Source organism: Prunus dulcis, chromosome 6, assembly GCF_902201215.1.
Source record: "Prunus dulcis chromosome 6, ALMONDv2, whole genome shotgun sequence".
NCBI lineage: Eukaryota > Viridiplantae > Streptophyta > Magnoliopsida > Rosales > Rosaceae > Prunus > Prunus dulcis.
The window spans coordinates 27,887,220-27,905,697 of NC_047655.1; the positions used below are offsets into that span (position 1 = coordinate 27,887,220).

Below are 18,478 nucleotides of genomic sequence, written 5' to 3' on the forward strand. Positions count from 1 at the left end.
TGCAACCTCTTCTCAGCATTTTATTTGCACCAAGAAAAAGGAGAGAAAAAACTAATGCCCCAAACTGAACCTATATAACAGAAAGAAAAAGTAAATTGACATTAATTTCTAGTTCATTCCATTTTTCTCGTGCAGCATTGTAGCAAAAGTTCTGTTACATCAATGGTACACAAAGGATGCTACAATCTACTACATTTCTAATTTAAAATGGTCGTAATACCAGGAATTGATAACGGATCAAGCTCCCAATATCCTGCAAGTCGACTGTCACTCTCCATGGTATGCTGAAAAGCCAGAATTTGGTGAGAGAATCTACCAATCTCCGCCCGTGGTATGTCAATCACACCAGTTTTCAATCTGTGGATTCTCGGAGCCCTATATACTGATTTATATCCATTAAGCTTGGCCAGAACCACAACCTTTGTGCTCTGGTCATTATCGTCCAGGACTTCTACTATCTCACTTTCACCCTTCCCCAGGTTAGGATAGGCCAACTCAGGGTTGTGGTTCTTGTATAGTGCCCAAACTTCACCTTTCCTGGGGTTTATTTCAAAATTCTTCTTACCAACAGGTTTGGCTTTCAAACAATGAGAAAATGAGGTGCGCGGGAAGACCTTGGTTTGACCACCTTTGACTTTAAATGTCCCACAACAAACTGGTTCACTCATGCCTTCCGGTTCCAAGCAAGGTTCAAGCAGTGCCATATGCAATTGAAAATTTGGCTTAGACTCAATCCTCTTAATTTGAGCGTAAGTCTTAGGCATCCCACTCCTCTCACTATACAATGCCCATATTTGACCAAGCTGAAATTTCTCCTCAGATTTTTGCCCATCAAAGTCATAGAACTGAGTCTGCGATAATCTACGGGCAGGAGATGAAGATGGAGGGGTAACAGGGCTTTTCATGGAACTGACAGAAGGAAGATCCTTCACACTTGAATGCATTCTGTCATCTGACTGACCAGAAGTAGAGTTTATTTTGGACGGTGTGAAGTTGGGATGGCTTTCATCGTTGGTGGAATCTGGGCGCTTCATAGTTACATTTGCTCTGGTACTGTTCTTACTTAAATCCCTTGGTGATCTTCTAAGCCTGAAAGTCTCGCTATCAGAATCATTTTTCAGATGTTTCTTTGGTGTTTTGATAATTTCATCAGCCTGACATGCAGAAGCACTTCCTGTGGGTTGAGTAAGGTCACATCGAGTCGCTTCTAGTTTAACAGAACTAGCAGACTGGCTATTTGCCTTTCTTGGAGATCTACGCATTGAAGTCTCTCTTTCAGAATTCTCCTGTTTCTCAGCTGCGCATACTCTCCCAGAACCCATAACAGGTTTGCCTTCACTTTCTAGGAACTCACGGGACAAACCATTAGGTTCAGTATTCATGGCTCTGTTATCCTTTTTCAAGTCAATGAAATCATCAAGATTGGTGGGCAAAGAAGCAGGGTCAAACTCAAAGGATTCTTTCGGAACACCATCTCCTTCATCACCAGTCATCTTGAACGATGGAATTCGATGAGAAAATCTATATAGCTCATTACGTGGTACTTGAAACAAGATAACCCCATGCTGCTCACTTCGCTGAAACAGACTGACAAATCCTTTTACTTTGCCTAGATAAGCAACTCCAACACCATTATTTTCATCAAAATCTGACACGACTTCCACAAATTCAAATTTGTATGGTACATGCTTTTCAGGCTCAGAACTCCATCCAATATCCCAATTCTGGTACAGGGCCCAGGTTTCTCCCTTCCTAGGATATACAAAAAAAGAGCTCCTGCCACTGCCTTTTATGCAGTGCATCTGATGAGAAAACATAAGATGATCTGTAACTTCTTGAGTGTGACCAAGTGTGTACTTACCACAAGCAACTGGCAACTCCTTGTTACACCAAGCAATCTCACCTTGGTCATCTGGATTGGACTCCAGCCAGGTGAATCTCACCTTAAATCCAGGTCTGAATACCTTTTTGACACGAGCATAGAATCTTGGCATGCCATCTACTGGATCATAAAGAGCCCATGTCTGATTAGCACTAAAAACATTTTCCAACATATCCTCACCAAGCCCAAATTTATTAAATTCAGGATCAGGAACCTCAACTCTCGCTGGCATGGATGCGACATTTGAACTTGGTCCAGGACCAACATCAGCATTCGACTTATCATCATCATTATCTGGCATAGCTGCTTCCTTGACATTTTTCTCAAATTCACCAGGTTTGCTTCTCTTGCTGGGCGAACATTCTTCTAAAGGGGCAGTCATGTTTTGTTCTGCCTCATTCTTATGTCCACCCACAGAAGCAGTAGTAGCAGAATCAGTTGAGCCATCAGTCTTAGATACCCCACTGGACAATTGGCTGTCCCTCCACCTCTTGGGAGGACTCACAAAATCATTATCATTTAGATTTTCATTATAAGAAAGATTCTGCTTTTTCCTCGAAGATCTCCTATTGTGATTGCCTCCATTGGGTTCAGATAGCTTACTGACCTTCTCTTGAATAATAACATGTTCAGAATCAGATGTAGCTCTGTTTCCAGTCTTGCAGCTTTCATTGGATTCAAAAATGGAATTCCTTCCTCTTTTCTTGTTCTTATTTCTTGAAATTTCTGAATCCTTGGACTTCACTGGACCAGACTTGGACATTCCAACCCCATGCCCAATATCTTTCTTTTCACTGTTAGAATCCCTACTGACATCAGCAGAAAATCCTGTCTTTGACAATGGATTTGAGGCTGCATTTCCATTTTGATATTTTGTGGAGGATGGGTTTCCAGTTCCACCATTACTTTGTGAGGCTACATTAGAAGCACCCTGACTTGGAGGCTCTTTTTGATTCGGAAATTGATTCCTGACAGATTCTGGATGCACCTGAAATTGAATACCCAAATCATGAGCAACAAAGGCTCTTCGGCATTTTTGACAGCGTAACAATCGGTTTGCAAAGTCTTGGTGGTATTGGTATTTTATCTTACAAAAAGGACAACATGTCCAGAATGTTTCTGGTTGCGCCTGTTGATGTTGATTCATGCTAGTGTACTGTGACTGAGGACTACTCTGAATATTGCTTGCAGTATTGTTATGTTTCCTGACAAATAAGTTTCCGTTTGATGGATGAGCTGATGGTTTTGGTGCACCAGTTTTTGATAGAGCTCTACACTTCATGTCATACACAGAGCGTTTCGCTTGGTCTGCCAGCACCCTGTTTGCTTCCCCGATCAGCTTAAAAGCAGCCTCCGCACCAGAAAACTTATTTTTATCAGGATGTAGTAACAGCGCAAGCTTCCTGTACTGTTTTTTGATGGTTGCATCGTTATCAAATTTTTGAATCTGAAGAATTCCATACCAGTCCATTTCAGATCCACCTATTTTGTTTTCCGATGAACAGTGAACTTCACAGACAGTGAGTAACTTCTCAATGTTCTCAAGCTCAGGGAAGAGTCGGTGTGCCTTTTGTGCCATCTTCCTTGCTCCTGTAAAATCATTGCTTTGTATCTTTATCTCAGAAAGTTGCATTGCCCTGACTGCCTCCTCTTTGTTGCACTCCATGGATGATTTGGAATAAAAATTCGCCTAAGTTCTTTTACATACAGGATATACACAGAGACAAGAAAAAAAGGGAAATCTACCCCTGCATGCCCACAGTCCAGTCATCCAAAATCTTCACTCCGCACCTACACAAACCAAGCAACTTAAGTCAAACATGCCCACCAGCTACGTATTTATCTTATTAACATGAAACAACAAATTGACATACCATTCAGTAAGTGCTATCAAAATGAGATGTCCTGTAAAAGTATGAAAGACAACAATCTGGCCTTTCCTGACCAAAAGGTTCAGAGCAGTTCCTTTGACATCAAACTACCACCCAAACCAGAGATTCCAAACCTGCAGACAAAATACCTATTGAAAGAATCAGAACCAATCAACATGGTAACCGTACATATGTATAAATGACCAAAGTAATTCCAGATGTGAATATGAAATCAATCAGGCCCACCCTTTCCGGCAAGTATCTTAATCAAAACCATAAACTCATTATTTACTTTATCCTACAGTGATCTACTAAGTACTACCCAATTCCATGTATTGATGTATGTCTTTCCTTCCTTGAACCATCTATCATTTTTCAAAATTCAAATAAGCTTATACTGAATTTTCTGCCTACTTTAAAAATAAAAAACCAAACCAAAAGGACTTGAACACTGAATTTTCTTCTTCTTTCCTCCATCTTTCTTTTCAGCTACCAAACATACTCTTAGAAACAACCACGTCTTTACAAATGCATAATAAAAACAACACAAATCCAAACATATATAAGTAAACATAAAATGTGAAGAACCACAAGTACTATCGCCTTAAAAAATACAGATCAAGTCAATGTATTACCCCAAGTCCAGAGCTTGATAACCAAACAGCCAAAATTAAGCTCAGAAATGACGAAAACGAACAAGCAGGGCGCTCGAGTAAATTTCTAGGGAACGAAGATCGAATATGTAATTACGCTGAGGTTTCAAAAACCCTAGAAATCTTGCTGATGAGAAAAAGCTCAGCGAGTGAGTGAGAGGTAGATAGAACAAGAGAAGAAGAAGAAGGCGAACTCAAAAGTGATATTTGGATTGTTAGGGTTTCCGTTTTGAGAGAGAAATGGAAAAAGATGGGGGGAAGAGAGAGCGGGAAGCGAGAGTGAGCAAAAATATTTGGAGGCAGAGTGGAGAGAGAAAGGGGTGAGAAGGAGAGTTGAGAGTTCCCTGAGTTTCTATGAAATTCCAAATTTGGGTTTATTTCTCTTGAAATATTCGCGGGCCGCTGAAGCCAATAATGCGTCAATGCCCTTTGTGCTTCATTTTAAATTTTCAGAGGAAATGTCTAGAACTATGGTCAGGATCTCCAATAACGACCGTTGGCTTAGATGACTTTGCCGGCATCTTCTTTTTCCCCCTACTTAACTATCAAAAATACCCTTAATACATCCTAATACACTCTATCATACAATCCTAATACCCTGTATAACTCTTCGACATCACAAATATTTCTTCAAGGGATCTCTACTATGACCTACCATTTTTAAGGACACAGAATTATGGATTTTTAAATCCCAGCAATATCTTGCTGTGTCTAAAGTGGATAAATAGATTCTATGTAAAACCATTATAAAAGAACAGCTGGTAGTTCCATGGCACTTGCCGCTAGTCCGAGAAAGTTACAAATTTACTAGGACCAGTTACTTCACATTTTGATGTTGCTTGGCTTCATCCACAACGTGTTTTAGACCAAGGACTTGCTCAATGTTGTGGTCATTCTTTTGGAATTTTTCATTCTCTTTTATTCCAATCATCCTACTTGAAAATATGCAGTTACGCCTTCGTCAATGTTCATTGGGTTGTTCGCTGTATGAAAACTTCTCTACGTTTGATTAGGGTTGAATATGATGAGTATGGTGTACTCATTAAAATTATATATGTTTTACAATTCAATATATTTTTTTTGGTCATTTTATATTATGATAAATTAGTAATTCAATAAGTAGTTTGGTAGTATGATGTACTTAGTTAATTTTAGAGTTCATTTAACAGCACTCATATATTAACTGCATACAGATATATTCACAACTGGGCAGAAAAATTATAACTCAAATAGTTAAAAATAGTTAACTCTGCACTTGACATCATGTGTTCAAATTCTTTTTCGTCTAAAAAATCATATATTCCTATCTGCAGTAAATCAGATTGAAACCAAAATAACTTCCTTTGGCATATATTGATCCATCCACTACTTTTGAAGGTTGGCTATAAAAATAAAAAATAAAAACAACTCTTCATGTTTAATGACCCTATCCATGTCAACTACTAACAGCCAAGGGCAAAATTCATTTATATGCTTCTTTGATGCATCATCAGCCTAACATGGACTAACACATTCCCTTACTTCAGTAAGGTTGCCTTTGCTTATTCTTCTGGTAGCACTTCCTCTAAGTTGATGAGGGGTTGCCCTGGCTTCACCTTCTAGCAACTCACCAAAAAAAAAAACCAAAAAAAAAAAAACATCAGTTTCAGCATTCATGGGGCAAAGCAGCAATATCAAACTCAAAGGACCCTTTTGGGACACCATCTCTTTCATCACCAGTCAGCTTGACAGAGGGAATTTGATTAGAAAATCTATATAGCTCGTTAGGCGGCACTCGAAAAGACACAACCCCGCGCATCTCAGTTTGCTTAAACAGACTGACAAATCCTTTTGCTTTGCCTAAGTAAGCAACTTCAATGCCAACATTTTGTTTAAAATCTTGCAGGACTTCCACATATTCAAATTTGTTAGGTACATGCTTTTCAGGCTCACAACTCCATCCAATATCCCAGTTGTGGTAGAGGGCCCAGGTTTCTCCCTTCCTAGGATATACCAGAAAAGAGTTTCTGCCCCTGCCTCTTCTGAAGTGCATCTGATGAGAAAACATAAGATGATTTGTAATTTCTTCACTGTGACCAAGTGTGTACTTACCACAAGCAACTGGCAACTCCTTGTTGCACCAAGCAATCTCACCTTGGTCATTTGGATTTGGCTCCAGCCAGGTGATCTTCAGCTTAAATCCAGAGGTGTACACTTTCTTGACAAGAGCATAGAATCTTGGCATGCCATCTTCTAGAGCATAAAGAGCCCATGTCTGATTAGCTCTAAAAATGTTTTTGGGCATATCCTCGTCAAGCCCAAACTTGTTGAATTCAGGATCAGGAATGTATGAATTTGGTCCAGAAGCAGCATCAGCTCTGTACTTAGTTTCATTGTTGCATGGGATTACTGCTTTCTTTACCTCCAACTCAAACTCACCAGTTTTGCAATTTTTGCTGCAAAACCTTTCTTCTTGAGAGGCACTTGCTTTTTGTTTCGGTTCTTTCTTGTATCGATCCATGGCAGCTGCAGCAGCAGAATCAGTTGGCCTATCCCTTGTAAATACCCCATCAGTCACAGCAGCATTCTGATGCTCCTTTTTAGTAGCACTGGACATATTACTGTCCCTCAACCTTTTGGGAGGACACACAGAATCACCTTCATGATATAGATTTTCATTGTAACAAATACTCTGCCTTTTTCTTGAAGACCTCCTAAGGCGATAGCCTCCATTGAGTTCAACATGTCCAGAATCAGCTCTAGCTTTATTTCCAGTTTTGCAACTTTCTCCAGATTCTAGACTAGACTTGGACATTTGAAAACCAACCTTCCCTAAATATCATTCTTTTCAGGGTTAGACTTGGACCCCCTGCTGCCATCAGCAGCAGTTCTCGCCTTTGACACCGGACTCAAGGCTGCATTTCCATTAAATCTTGTGACAGACGGGTTTTCAGTTCCATCATTACTTTGTGAGGCTACTTCTGATCTACCCTGGCTTGTAGAGTCTTCATGATCCGCAAAGTTGTACCCGGAAGATTCTGGTTGTACACCTTCAATACTCAAGTCATGCTCATGAGCAACAATTGATTTTCATAGATTTTGTAGATTGAGCATGATACCATACAAGAAGGGCAACATGACGTGAATGTGCGTGGTTCTTTATCATCTTTCTTGAAGTTAGTGTTAGAACGACCCTGCATTTTGCTTGAAGACGTCCAGGGGTGATGGCCTCCATTCAATTGAGAAAGACCAACTTCAAACATTACATAGAGAACTTCACACTTTGCAAGTAATCGAGGAATTTTCTTAAGAGCTTTACACCTTTCAACCAATTCAGGAATCTTCTCAAGATCGGGAAAGAGTCCATTAGCCTTTTGTGCCATATCTTCAGTGTACCTGAAAAATCACCACCTTTTTTCTTTAATTTCGAAAGTCGCATTGCTCTGAGTGCCTCCTCTATGTTGCATTCCATGGGTGATTTAGACTTAAAAATCACCTAAATTCTCTCATATACAAGATGCACACTAAGATAAATCCTGCACAAAAGAAGGAAATCCTGAAATCTTCACCCTCCTGCACAAATGCAAACCACACAATTTAAGTCACATAAGCCCAGCAGCTGTGTACATGCCTAACTATCATCAAACAACAATTTCAAATACCATTCAGCAAAGTATCAAAATCATCTGAAGGAAAGATGTCTTGTAAAAACAATGAGAAACAACAATCTGGGTCTTCCCAGCCAAAAGGCTCAGGACATCGCCATTGGCGTGAAAGTACTGTCCGAAACCACAGAAGCCGAAACCCTAGCGATCAATCTCTTGCAGCCCAGAATTCAAATCCATGTTTAAGGAATGAGAAACAATGAACATAGGCTATATGTATATGCATATTGCATATGTATTATGCACTTTTACATATATATACAAACAAGGTAGATATCATGAATGGTCTGTGCATGAAACGAAAATTTCAGATTCATCTATCCCAACTACAATTATGCCAAAGACCAAATTATTTCCCGATGTTAATATGAAATCAAAAAGATCCTCCTCTCTTTTCCTCAATTTCTTAATCCAACCATAAACTCATTATTTACTTTATCTCAAGTTGGTCCACTAAATACTCTCCAAGTCCTTAGCATTCCTACACTCCTTAATTATTTGACCATCTTAACAAATTCAAAAATACAAATCAAGTAAATGCAGGATTCCAAAACTTGACAGCCAAACAGCCAAAAGAAAAAAGGAACAAAAGACGAACATGGAAGGAGTTGGAGTGAAGTAAATTACCAAGAAACCATACAGAAATTCCAAAACACGAGAAGGATTGTTGACAAAATAGAGTGAAAGAGAAGAAGAAGAATAATTTACTTGTTGGGAGTTGTGATGACGTTTGCAACTTTACATGCAGAAGCATTGAAGAGTGGGAGTGAGTGAGAGTACACTAATATGGAAGGGCACCGTATGCCATGCCTTGATTCGGGCCATTTGCCCCAAAACCTCAATCCAGAGCTTACCCTCATTTCGGATGAGGGAAAATAACTCGGAATTTAAGAGGAGAATTTGACAATTCTCTTGTTTGGCAATTTAAGCATGAAATTTATTAAATAATGCGTGAAAAAAAATCGTGAAAATTGGGGCATCAAATTTCTGAGTTTAATTTCCACCAAAATAGGCGTCATTTCGCAATTTCCATAGCACCATTTACAAAATTCGACATACCTAAATCCAAACACTAAAATCTTCAATTGCGAGAATTTGGAATGATGGAAATCTAAATTCCGTCATTTTAGAATTCTATATAATTTTTAATTCCTCCATCCAAAAGGATTGTTCTTTCCATTTTTCCTACTAAATCAAATCCATTGTTATAAATAATGAGAGATAAATTTTCGACCCAAAAAAAAATAATGAGAGAATTAAAATAACTTACATATATGCCTCTCTTTTCAAGTGATATCCGTGACATGTCGCGAAGGGGAAATAACTTACCTATATCGATTCACTTTGTCTCACTCTATGTCTCGTTTCTCGGTTCACTGTGTCTCGCTCTATGTCTCATGTTCCATTCACTGCTTCACTATATACATCTCTCCCTATCTCTCATATATTGAACTGCTTCTCCTTCTATCCTTCACCTCATGTGACATCTCTATGTATCTTCTCACATGACTTCCGTGTGGAGGGTTATTAGAGGATATATATATATATATATATATAGTAACGATAAAATCAAAAGACGGGCCCTTTTTTCTTCTTCTCTCGAGTGAGAGCGAGGTGTCTCATCATCATGCGCTTTGTGTCTTGTGACATGTCTCCTCTCTATGTTTACTTGATACAACCGTCTCATTTATGAAATTCAACATCATCATATTAATGTGACAATTTATTCTATAGGGCTAGAGAATTTGCCTTTTATAACAGTTGTACATTTCTTTGTGTTTACAATACTCATCACGAGTCAATCATGTGATAAGAATTATAGACACGATGAAATATACACTTGGGATGAGTAAGTTTATCCCGTGAGGCAGGCCCTCTTGAGAAATGGCGGGTCATATCATCATATTTATGCTCAATGTCATGGGAGGTCCCTTACACAAACGGTAGGCTAATAAGTTGACTTGTGTGTTTTCGTTACTCGCGTCTTTCCAAAGCAAAACCATCCCATCTATTATTTTCCGGCGGCTTTTCTTTGTTCCCTTTAGCACTCACTTGGCCACACACAGAGAGAAATGAGCAAATTATACAACTTAGAGACCCTTGCTTGCATGCCTCTGCTCTGCTGTAAACAACCCTTCAACAGCACTTTATTCGTGATGACGCCATTTCCGTTTAACACATCACAGACAGACAGCCACCTCCACCTGCAGCTGACACCGCAGCGTGCTCCGGAACTACTGAAAAAGGAGAACACGGAAGAAGAAAAGCAGAACAAGGTTTGACAAACGATCTTGAGGCCAATACGGGAATTGTGTAAAATATCAAGGGTAGTTTTGTCCGTTTAAGATTTATTTGTGCTCCAAACTTCAAAGATGCGTTCAAAACTTTGCGCCAAAAACAAACCCGGGTTAGACCAAAACGACACCGTGTTTCTTCTTCATAACAATGAAGAATGAACTGGTAAAAAGATTGAATCTTGAGAATTATACAAGTGGATTAGATTACAAGTGAATGAACTTGTAAGGTTGATTCAGATTCCATTTTCCAAATCCCAAGCAATATTACATGCAAAAATCCTTTCATGATTCTGTCGACAGGCTAATATTTACGGCTTAGAGTAAATTCAAAAAATTTCGAAATTCATGTTCACATAACATTCCATATGGGATGAAATGGAAATTTATTGGTACAACAACATAAGTGGATAGCTACTTGCACAAAAACATGAGATTTGAGACAAGTTTCTGCTTATGTATTTCTTGCCAACACATCCCTGATCAGTTGCTTTGGTGCTGCATTGGGGAACAGGAAGGAGAAGAAAATGATAAGATAATGGTTGACAGTATGGTTTAAAATAGAAAACGATTTTACAGAGAAAATTACTAGAATTGTTAAAATCTTTCGTATCGAACTTACCAGGTACACCGGAAAAATTTTCAATCTGTACAAATGCTTGATTGAGGAGCATTTCTGTCCCAGAGACCACAGCTGCTCCAGACTCTTGTGCTTCTTGCAAGAGTCTTGTCCACTTAGGTGTATAAATGGCATCAAACACCAAAGAGTAGTGCTTCAAAGCTTTCTGTCACAAGAAAGAAGGAAAGATATACCTATTGAATTATGATATAATCCTAATCATGACAGAAGGAAATACAACACTAATTAATTGGAATGCATGGATAAAAGTTCCAGGAAAACATAATATTTTTATCAAATTGACGACTTCACGCTTAACGGGAGGCAAACCTTGGATATGGGTGTTTGATCAGTTCTTGGTTTCATTCCAACAGATGTGGTATTTGCAAGAACCATCCCATCCTCTGGATGGAAATTTTCCAATTCAGCAAGGGTAATAGCTTCTCCTCCAACTTTATTTGCAAGTGCCTTGGCTTTGTCTAGCAGTCAGAAGAAACAACGGATTTAAATACAACGATAGTGACTCTCAATTTCATCAAACCAATAGTTACTTTCCATTTCATTAAACTGAAAGCATTCTTTTCACATTCTTAGTTCCTTCTCATTAGTTAACCTTATAACATGTTCTAAATTTTATCATTCTTTTAAGTTATAAGAATTTGAAATGAAACATTTCCTTTCTTTTCTATTTCCCAGCATTATAAGCTTGTAATTTAATAAGGATTAAGAGCAAGAAACTTGGCTGTCAGAGTAAAAGCAAACGACTAAAGATTCTCACCATATGTGCGATTGGCAACTACAACTCTTGCTCCCTTTTCTTTTCCACCATATGCAAGTGCTTTTCCAGCACCACCAGCTCCCATCACCACGAATAACTTACCGGCTAACAGGGAACCAGATGTATTACTTGAACCATTTAATGCTGCAAGAAAATTATACTGGTTATTCAACCTACCAAAATAGCTTGGTCCATGAATATTTTTTTTTAAAGGTTAGTCCATGAATATTGAATAACATGTAAAATGCAAAGAAACCTTGAAGTCCTTCCTCAATTGCGGCAATTGCTCCAAGATAGTCCACATTATAGCCTAGTAATTTTCCATCGGTTGGTCTCCTGATCATGCAATTAACTGCTCCTATTTCCTGCAAAACATATTTTGATTGAAAAATTATTTTTAAAAGCTTTAACAGTTAGATGGCTCAATGATCTTCCTAGAGAAATTGATGTCAAACTATTTATAGGTGACTGGATGGGTTGCAACCATAATATGTCAGATAAGATATGAAAGAAAGGATGTACCTTGGCCTTTGGATCGATTTCATCACAGCATTTTAATCCAGACTCCTTGTGAGGAATTGTGAAACTGTGTTTCATATAAAGAAAAAGTTATTCCCGTTTTCAAAACAACACATCTTAATTCTACATCCAAAGCCGCTGAGATTAAAAAAGAAAAAACAACTCTTGAAGAGACCAAAAATTTGACAGTCCCTGTCCAGAACACAAATTTTGGCCGTAGACCTAATATATATTGAAAAGTACATGTTATGCCGAAGCTGAAGCTTCCGATATCACATTTTACCTGTATCCAACAAAATCCGGGGAGTTATAGGTGTTGATAAAGTTCGCAACGCTATCAACCAACAGAGGCAAATAAATTCCATTGAAATTAATAGATTTGAATGCTGCATTGTAAAGATGAGGGCTTTTGCTGTGACCAATAGGATTTCCTATCACACCATGTACTTTGGTATCCGGCCCTATAAGTCTGAAATTGTACAAGTCCAACAGATCTTTCACAGTAGGCTGGCCAGGAGCTGATACTACTCCCGCCTCTATTGTACCAAATGTGAGAAATGCACCATATTTTGCACTAAGTACGCGTGAGATCAAACCCTTCTCGCCCATAACAAGCCCTATCATTGGGACCTGCAGATTCAGTTGAAATGCCATTCACACACCGTAGAAGATGACAGATTACCAGATAACTTAAAATCAGAAGACATTTTATTTCACAATTTTGAGTTCCTTAAAGAAAAAGTTAAAACTGCAGGCTCAGCAAATTAATTTTATTTTGTTCTCAGGTTCAGCACAGATGCAGAATATATCAATACTTTAAATGTTACATTAATAACGTGGGAAAAATTTATTCTTAAAAATGAAAGAATCCTTAATTGCAAAAACCAGAGCAATGAATTGAGTCACGTACTTGAGAATGCACTAGTACTTGAAATACACGTGCAGAGTCGGTGATGTCTAAGGCAGTTGTTGCAATCTTCACTATGTCAGCTCCAGTAGCTTGTATCCTTGCAACAAGATCACCAATTTCCTCGGTGGATGGAGTCTTCTGATAGTTGTGTGAAGAAACAATGATTTTGACCTTTTCTGGCTTCTCCCCTTGAATGGAATTGTAGAAGTCATGGGCTACCTTCAAGAGAAAACAGTTGAAAGTCTCAGTGACTAGAATAACAGTTCCCAACTTGAGTTCTGATTGACTAATTGCAAAAGAAAAAAAAAGAAAAAAAAAACAATCTTTTATTCTTTTATGTCTGTCTCTGCTTTAAGCTATCAAGTTTGTTGGTTATATATCACTAAAGGTTGCATATATCCATGTTGTAGACAGTACGACTGAAGAAAAAAAAGGTAAAAACTTTCAACAGTAAGTAACTAAACAACTGGTGAATTCCAAAGAGACATGAGATTCCTACCTGCAGTTCAACATCAATATAATCTGCTCCCAATTCCATGGCTAGATGCAGTGCATCTTGTCGCTTGTTGTCATCACCTTTATATTGACCACCTTCCCATGCTGGCCTATAAGGTAAATGATGCATAAGAAATATTGATGGACTGCACTTAATAGAGAAATTTCAATGCAAAAAATAGGAAAAACATCAAGAAGTCCAATACATGATGTTTGCATGCTTTGAAGGAGATAAATGGAAATCTAAGTGAGAGTAGCAATTGAAGATCTGGACAGCCGAAACAACATAAACAAACCAATCAAACTACTCGTATCGCTTAATCTAGTGCGATTTCTCAGCAACTAGAAGAGCACAACTTGAGACTCGGCAGAAAACGCATGCATTTGTAGTCAAATTCTTATACTCTGGAATTATGACTAGCTTTATATCTTGTGAAAAGATTTCATTAACTAAAGTGATAAAACAATGGGTTCAACAATTACCTGTAAGTGAAAAGAGTTGGCAAAGGAGAATGTTTAATCAATATTTCGAGATCTTGTCTTGGACTGAAGTTCTTCAAGAAGTCCAAACGAATTTCAACGAGGTCAGCACCAACTTCCCTTGCCTTCCCCATTTGGACCAGCATCTGATCAACTGATTCCGCCATTACTGGCGCACAGATGAGTGTTGAATTTCTTCGAGTTCCATTCGTAGTATGAAGATCCGAAACAGCCAACTAAAAGTTCACCCAATGAAATAAAGAAATATGAGCATACAGTTTACAGAAGGAAGCTATTCAACTAAGTTTGAACTACTATTGAGGAAGAAAAAAAACAGAGATCTTAGCACTCTGATTTTGTAAATCATGCAAAGGAAAATAGAATGAAGCTCAAACACCTAACATATTCTATTTCTTCCCCTGAGTTTCCATAGAAAACTAGAAACAAAATACGTCAAGCTTTGAAAAAATACAAGGCAAAAATAAAATCTTTCTGGTTAAAAGGGAAAGCAAAGAAAACAATGAAAAAACAGAGAAGCTTATTTCTTTCTTTCCCACCATTTTCTTAGTAGCCAAACAAAAGGGTCAGTTTCTTTACCATTTTGGGTCAGAAAAAACTAAGATTTCTATAACAATTCTCACTGCCCTCAAACCCCAGATTCTCAGAAACTGAAACGAAAACAGAGTAAACGGGGAAAACAGAAAACTTGAATGCAGAAAATGAAGCTTTACCGGTCCGCTAGGGAGAGTCATTGTGCGTCGATTGCTTGAGGTTTGAGCTTCAAAGATGGCGACTAATGTCAGCAAAGTCAAGTGATTTTGATGCTTGCGAGCGAGGGAGAGCGCGAGACTGCGGTTGGTGGGTGGAGGTTAGGTGCGCGGATATATGTAGGACACGAGAAGCTGTAATTTTCTTATAGGTTAATTATAGTTTAATAGCATGGGTTACACTTTAAGATATGTTAGTCCATATTTTTTCAATTTTTATAATCACATATCCGTTCGTGGTTCTGCATTAATTTGTGACAATGTAATTTTCTTATAGGAATAAAATATTTATATAAAAAATAAGAAAACAATTTTAAATTTTTTAAAAAATGAATCTCTCTCTCTCTCTCTCTCTCTCTCTGCACTCTCCCTCTTCCCCACCGATTTCTTCTCCCCCCATTCCCATGCCCACCACCCGCAAGCTATAACCCCCAGACCCATCCCACAGCCACACTCCACCCCAGCCCCCACGAACCCAGCACCCCCCAGCCTCCACCCCAGACTGCAATTACAGAAAAAGAGAAGGAAAAAAAAAAATCATTCCATCTCTGTCTCTGTCTCTGTCTCTCAATTCTCTTGAAAGTTCATTAGTGAGAAGTTACAAACGGAGTTTCAATTGGTTCGCTGCCAAGCTCACTGACCAGGAAAGAGAAAAACTTGCAAGTAATGCCTCCATGATACTTTTTCTTTCTTTCATTAAAAAGGTTAAAAATATATCATGTATATAGATTGTGCATTGCAGACCTGAAGGAAGTGGTCTCTGTCTTTCCAAGCAGAACATATCAACTCCAGACAACAAGATCTTGGGACTTTATGTGTTCCATGAGAAAAGCAATCAAACTGCCACTGTTGGGATGATTTCTTTTCTTTTCTTTTTCTGTAATTGCAGGTTGGGGTGGAGGGTGGCTGTGGGATGGGTTTGGGGTTGTAGCTTGCGGGTGGTGGGCATGGGGAATGGGGGAAGAAGAAATCGGTGGGGAAGAGGGAGAGCGCAGAGCGCAGAGGGGAAAGAGAGAGTTTCATTCATAAAAATTTTAAAAATTGTTTTCTTATTTTTTTACAAATATTTTATTCATATAATGTTGGACCCGTAGTACCGGGTAGACAACTAATGTAGGGATATGAAGAAACCCTAATGGCGCTATTACATTGTCACAAATTTAAAAGACTGGAGTATGTGATTGTAAAAATTAAGAAGATATGAACTAATATGTCTGAATTGTGTAACCACAAAATACCAAATTATAATTAACCCTTCCTTCTATTGTTTCAAACCTTTCATCCCTATTTTTTATTTCTCTGGATGGTAAAAACGAAAGGGTCTTTGGATATCAGAAAGGAGGAGGAGCTCATAAGCTTCAAAACCCACGAAGTTTACCACTTTGCAATTTGAATGCACCAACTTTTTACTTAAACCAACTAACTTTTGAACTTTGCTCTTCGGCAGAGACAAAGCAGCCGCAGAGGAAGGTGGGTGAAGCAAAAGTGGCGTCGCATGAGCAACGGCGTCTCTTTCTGTTTCTGTAGGTGACATTTGGAGTAGGTTTTACCAAATTGCCTTTTCTTTGGCCCCATATTAGTAGCACCAATGTTTTGTCCTTTCCCAAGTGCAAGTCTTATAAGATTTGGTGTGGCTGCTCAATTATATTTTCCAATTTTTCATTGTCGTTATCTATATGTACTATGAATCTGATAATGTTTCGTGCATATATGTTTATTTACGGTCCCCAATCTTACATGTATTTGATGAGAGTCCATAGTTTTTTAGTTGGACCACATGGGATTATGGATCTTTTGGATGGGAAGTAAATACACGTCTCTCTTCTGAAAAGACAAAGTTAGGTTTGAATGGTGTTGATTTGAATGGTATTGATTTGAAACCTAAGTACAACTTTTTGCTTTGCTTTGATGCGAGATTGTTGGTAGGGTCAGCTCAATTCGTGTAGCGTTAAACAAAAGGTTGTATATAGAAGGGTTGATTCTTCACATCACACTATTATTACTTGTGTTACATTATTAGAATAAATTCTTCGGTTTTGTTGAATTAAATTACGTCACTCATGACTCCACAATAGGATCTTATGAATTTTAGTTCAATCCCGCTCCAACGCTAGTCCCCTTTCAATCCCTTCAAAGTGTTGTCGACACAAGGACTTCTCGACACCAAAATTGGTTGGTCTGTCCATTTTGTTGGTCCTTCTCCTAAGGGCATTTCCAGTGCTGAGGGTTGGTCCGGGCAGGAGGGGGCTTGAGGCCACAAGCATAGTTCCAGAGGGCTTATACAATCCGAGCAAGTCCAAAGGCAAAACGAGCCCGAGCTCGTGCCCGATGGATGATGACGTCAGCGCTGAAGCCAGCCTGGCGTTAGCCCTACTTTCGGCCAACGGCTACAAGCCACGTGTAGCGTCATAATGTCTTCGATCATAATTTTTCTTCTAGTTCAACGGCTGTCAATTTTTGTGTAAAAAAAATAAAAATTTATTTTAACAAATACCAAAAAATTCTGAAATTTTTTCTATGAATACCTACAAATATTCTTCACTTTCCACACAAAATCTTCATACATTTTCTTCTCCTTCCATATTATTCACTTTTCACACAAAAATTTCTTCACTTGCCAAATTTTATTTGTGTAAAAATACAAATGGCATCTTCCATCAAAGCCAGAGGGTCGTGGACAACCATGGAAGATGTTTTGTTGTGTGAGTGTTGGGTCCAAGTTGGTCATTACCCGATCACAGGCAATGAGATGAAGTTCTCTTATATGTGGAGAAAAATTCATGCCGAATTTTGTAGAAGATCGGGTTCGGCTAGTACTGAAATGGCCTTGGCTAGTAGGTGTAAAATTTTGAATAAAGAGTTGGGGAAATGGAGAGATGCGTCAGCAAAAGCGAGGGAAAACATTCGAAGTAGCGAAAATCTTGGCAACGAGGTAAATTATTTGTAATTGCCGTTTTATTAAATTTAATGTCCTATTGTTTAAAAAAAATTCTTGCATTTCCAATTTTTATTTATTTATTATAGATTATGCGAGTACAAATGTGGTTTGGTGCCATTGGCGGCCAAAGCAAAAAATCTTTTAACAATCACCAGTGTTGGGAGGTGGTGAAAAATTATTCCCACAGGTCAGACAGTTGTGTTGAATGAGAAGCCGCTCCACTATTCAACGACATCAGATTCGCCATTGGATTCCTCTATGAATCAAGACTCACCAATCCAAAGGGATTCGAGGCCTACTGGGAGAAAGGCGACAAAGACCAAGAGAGGGAGTAATTCCACCAATGAAACTGCAAAATTTTTGGATCAAATTGCTCTGAACTACACAATGAGAATTGAAAGAGACATGAAAAGATATGCGGATGAGAAGGCAAGACAAAGGGAGTGTGTGGATGAAAATCTTTTCTAAAATATGAGATTTGTATTTTATAATAAATATCAACACGGGGCAACCAAGAATTTGATCCGAAATTTGAAATGTGAATTTTATAATAAATATTGGCATGTGACAACCGAAAATCTTATTCAAATTGATCGTTTAAGTAAAAATTAAAATAAATAAAAAAATT

At 38.4% G+C, this 18,478-nt stretch overlaps 3 protein-coding genes across 7 annotated transcripts; all 3 read right to left on the bottom strand.

The window, feature by feature from the left end:
- Positions 1–75: 75 nt before the first annotated feature.
- Positions 76–4,829, bottom strand: LOC117632489. Of its 2 annotated transcripts, none has more exons than XM_034365982.1 (3): positions 4,389–4,829; positions 3,757–3,887; positions 76–3,673 (listed from the first exon to the last, which is right to left on the bottom strand). In XM_034365982.1, the coding sequence occupies exon 3, from the start codon at positions 3,546–3,548 to the stop codon at positions 198–200; it is 3,351 nt and encodes a 1,116-aa protein (XP_034221873.1). In that variant the 5' UTR covers positions 3,549–3,673; positions 3,757–3,887; positions 4,389–4,829; the 3' UTR covers positions 76–197. The 2 variants fall into 2 exon arrangements, with proteins under 2 accessions (XP_034221873.1, XP_034221872.1); XM_034365981.1 differs by having other exon boundaries at positions 3,757–3,902.
- A 1,197-nt stretch (positions 4,830–6,026) lies between these two features.
- On the bottom strand, positions 6,027–7,200 carry LOC117630609. The gene has a single exon (XM_034363309.1). It carries the CDS (start codon positions 7,198–7,200, stop codon positions 6,052–6,054), a length of 1,149 nt encoding a protein of 382 aa, XP_034219200.1. The 3' UTR covers positions 6,027–6,051.
- A 3,333-nt stretch (positions 7,201–10,533) lies between these two features.
- LOC117631401 (bifunctional 3-dehydroquinate dehydratase/shikimate dehydrogenase, chloroplastic-like) lies at positions 10,534–15,890 on the bottom strand. 4 transcript variants are annotated; one of them, XM_034364535.1, is made up of 12 exons: positions 15,657–15,890; positions 14,877–14,994; positions 14,149–14,381; positions 13,670–13,775; positions 13,171–13,389; positions 12,544–12,890; positions 12,264–12,327; positions 11,998–12,106; positions 11,742–11,885; positions 11,294–11,442; positions 10,967–11,129; positions 10,534–10,842 (listed from the first exon to the last, which is right to left on the bottom strand). In XM_034364535.1, exons 2-12 carry the CDS (start codon positions 14,895–14,897, stop codon positions 10,799–10,801), a joined length of 1,599 nt encoding a protein of 532 aa, XP_034220426.1. In that variant the 5' UTR covers positions 14,898–14,994; positions 15,657–15,890; the 3' UTR covers positions 10,534–10,798. The 4 variants fall into 4 exon arrangements, with proteins under 4 accessions (XP_034220426.1, XP_034220425.1, XP_034220424.1 ...); XM_034364534.1 differs by having other exon boundaries at positions 14,877–15,047; XM_034364533.1 differs by lacking the exon at positions 15,657–15,890 and having other exon boundaries at positions 14,877–15,182.
- Between the last annotated feature and the right edge of the window lie 2,588 nt (positions 15,891–18,478).

What these genes read in the sequence shown, in the direction of transcription:
- LOC117631401 (XM_034364535.1), bottom strand. Translation starts at nt 14,897, where the DNA reads ATGACTCTCCCTAGCGGACCG. An exon ending in TGACTCTCCCTAGCGGACCG is followed by an intron (nt 14,382 to 14,876) that starts GTAAAGCTTCAT and finishes GTGAACTTTTAG; the next exon opens with TTGGCTGTTTCGGATCTTCA. An exon ending in CCGGATTTTGTTGGATACAG is followed by an intron (nt 12,328 to 12,543) that starts GTAAAATGTGAT and finishes TATGAAACACAG; the next exon opens with TTTCACAATTCCTCACAAGG.
- LOC117630609 (XM_034363309.1), bottom strand. Translation starts at nt 7,200, where the DNA reads ATGTCCAAGTCTAGTCTAGAATCTGGAGAAAGTTGCAAAACTGGAAAT.
- LOC117632489 (XM_034365982.1), bottom strand. Translation starts at nt 3,548, where the DNA reads ATGGAGTGCAACAAAGAGGAGGCAGTCAGGGCAATGCAACTTTCTGAG.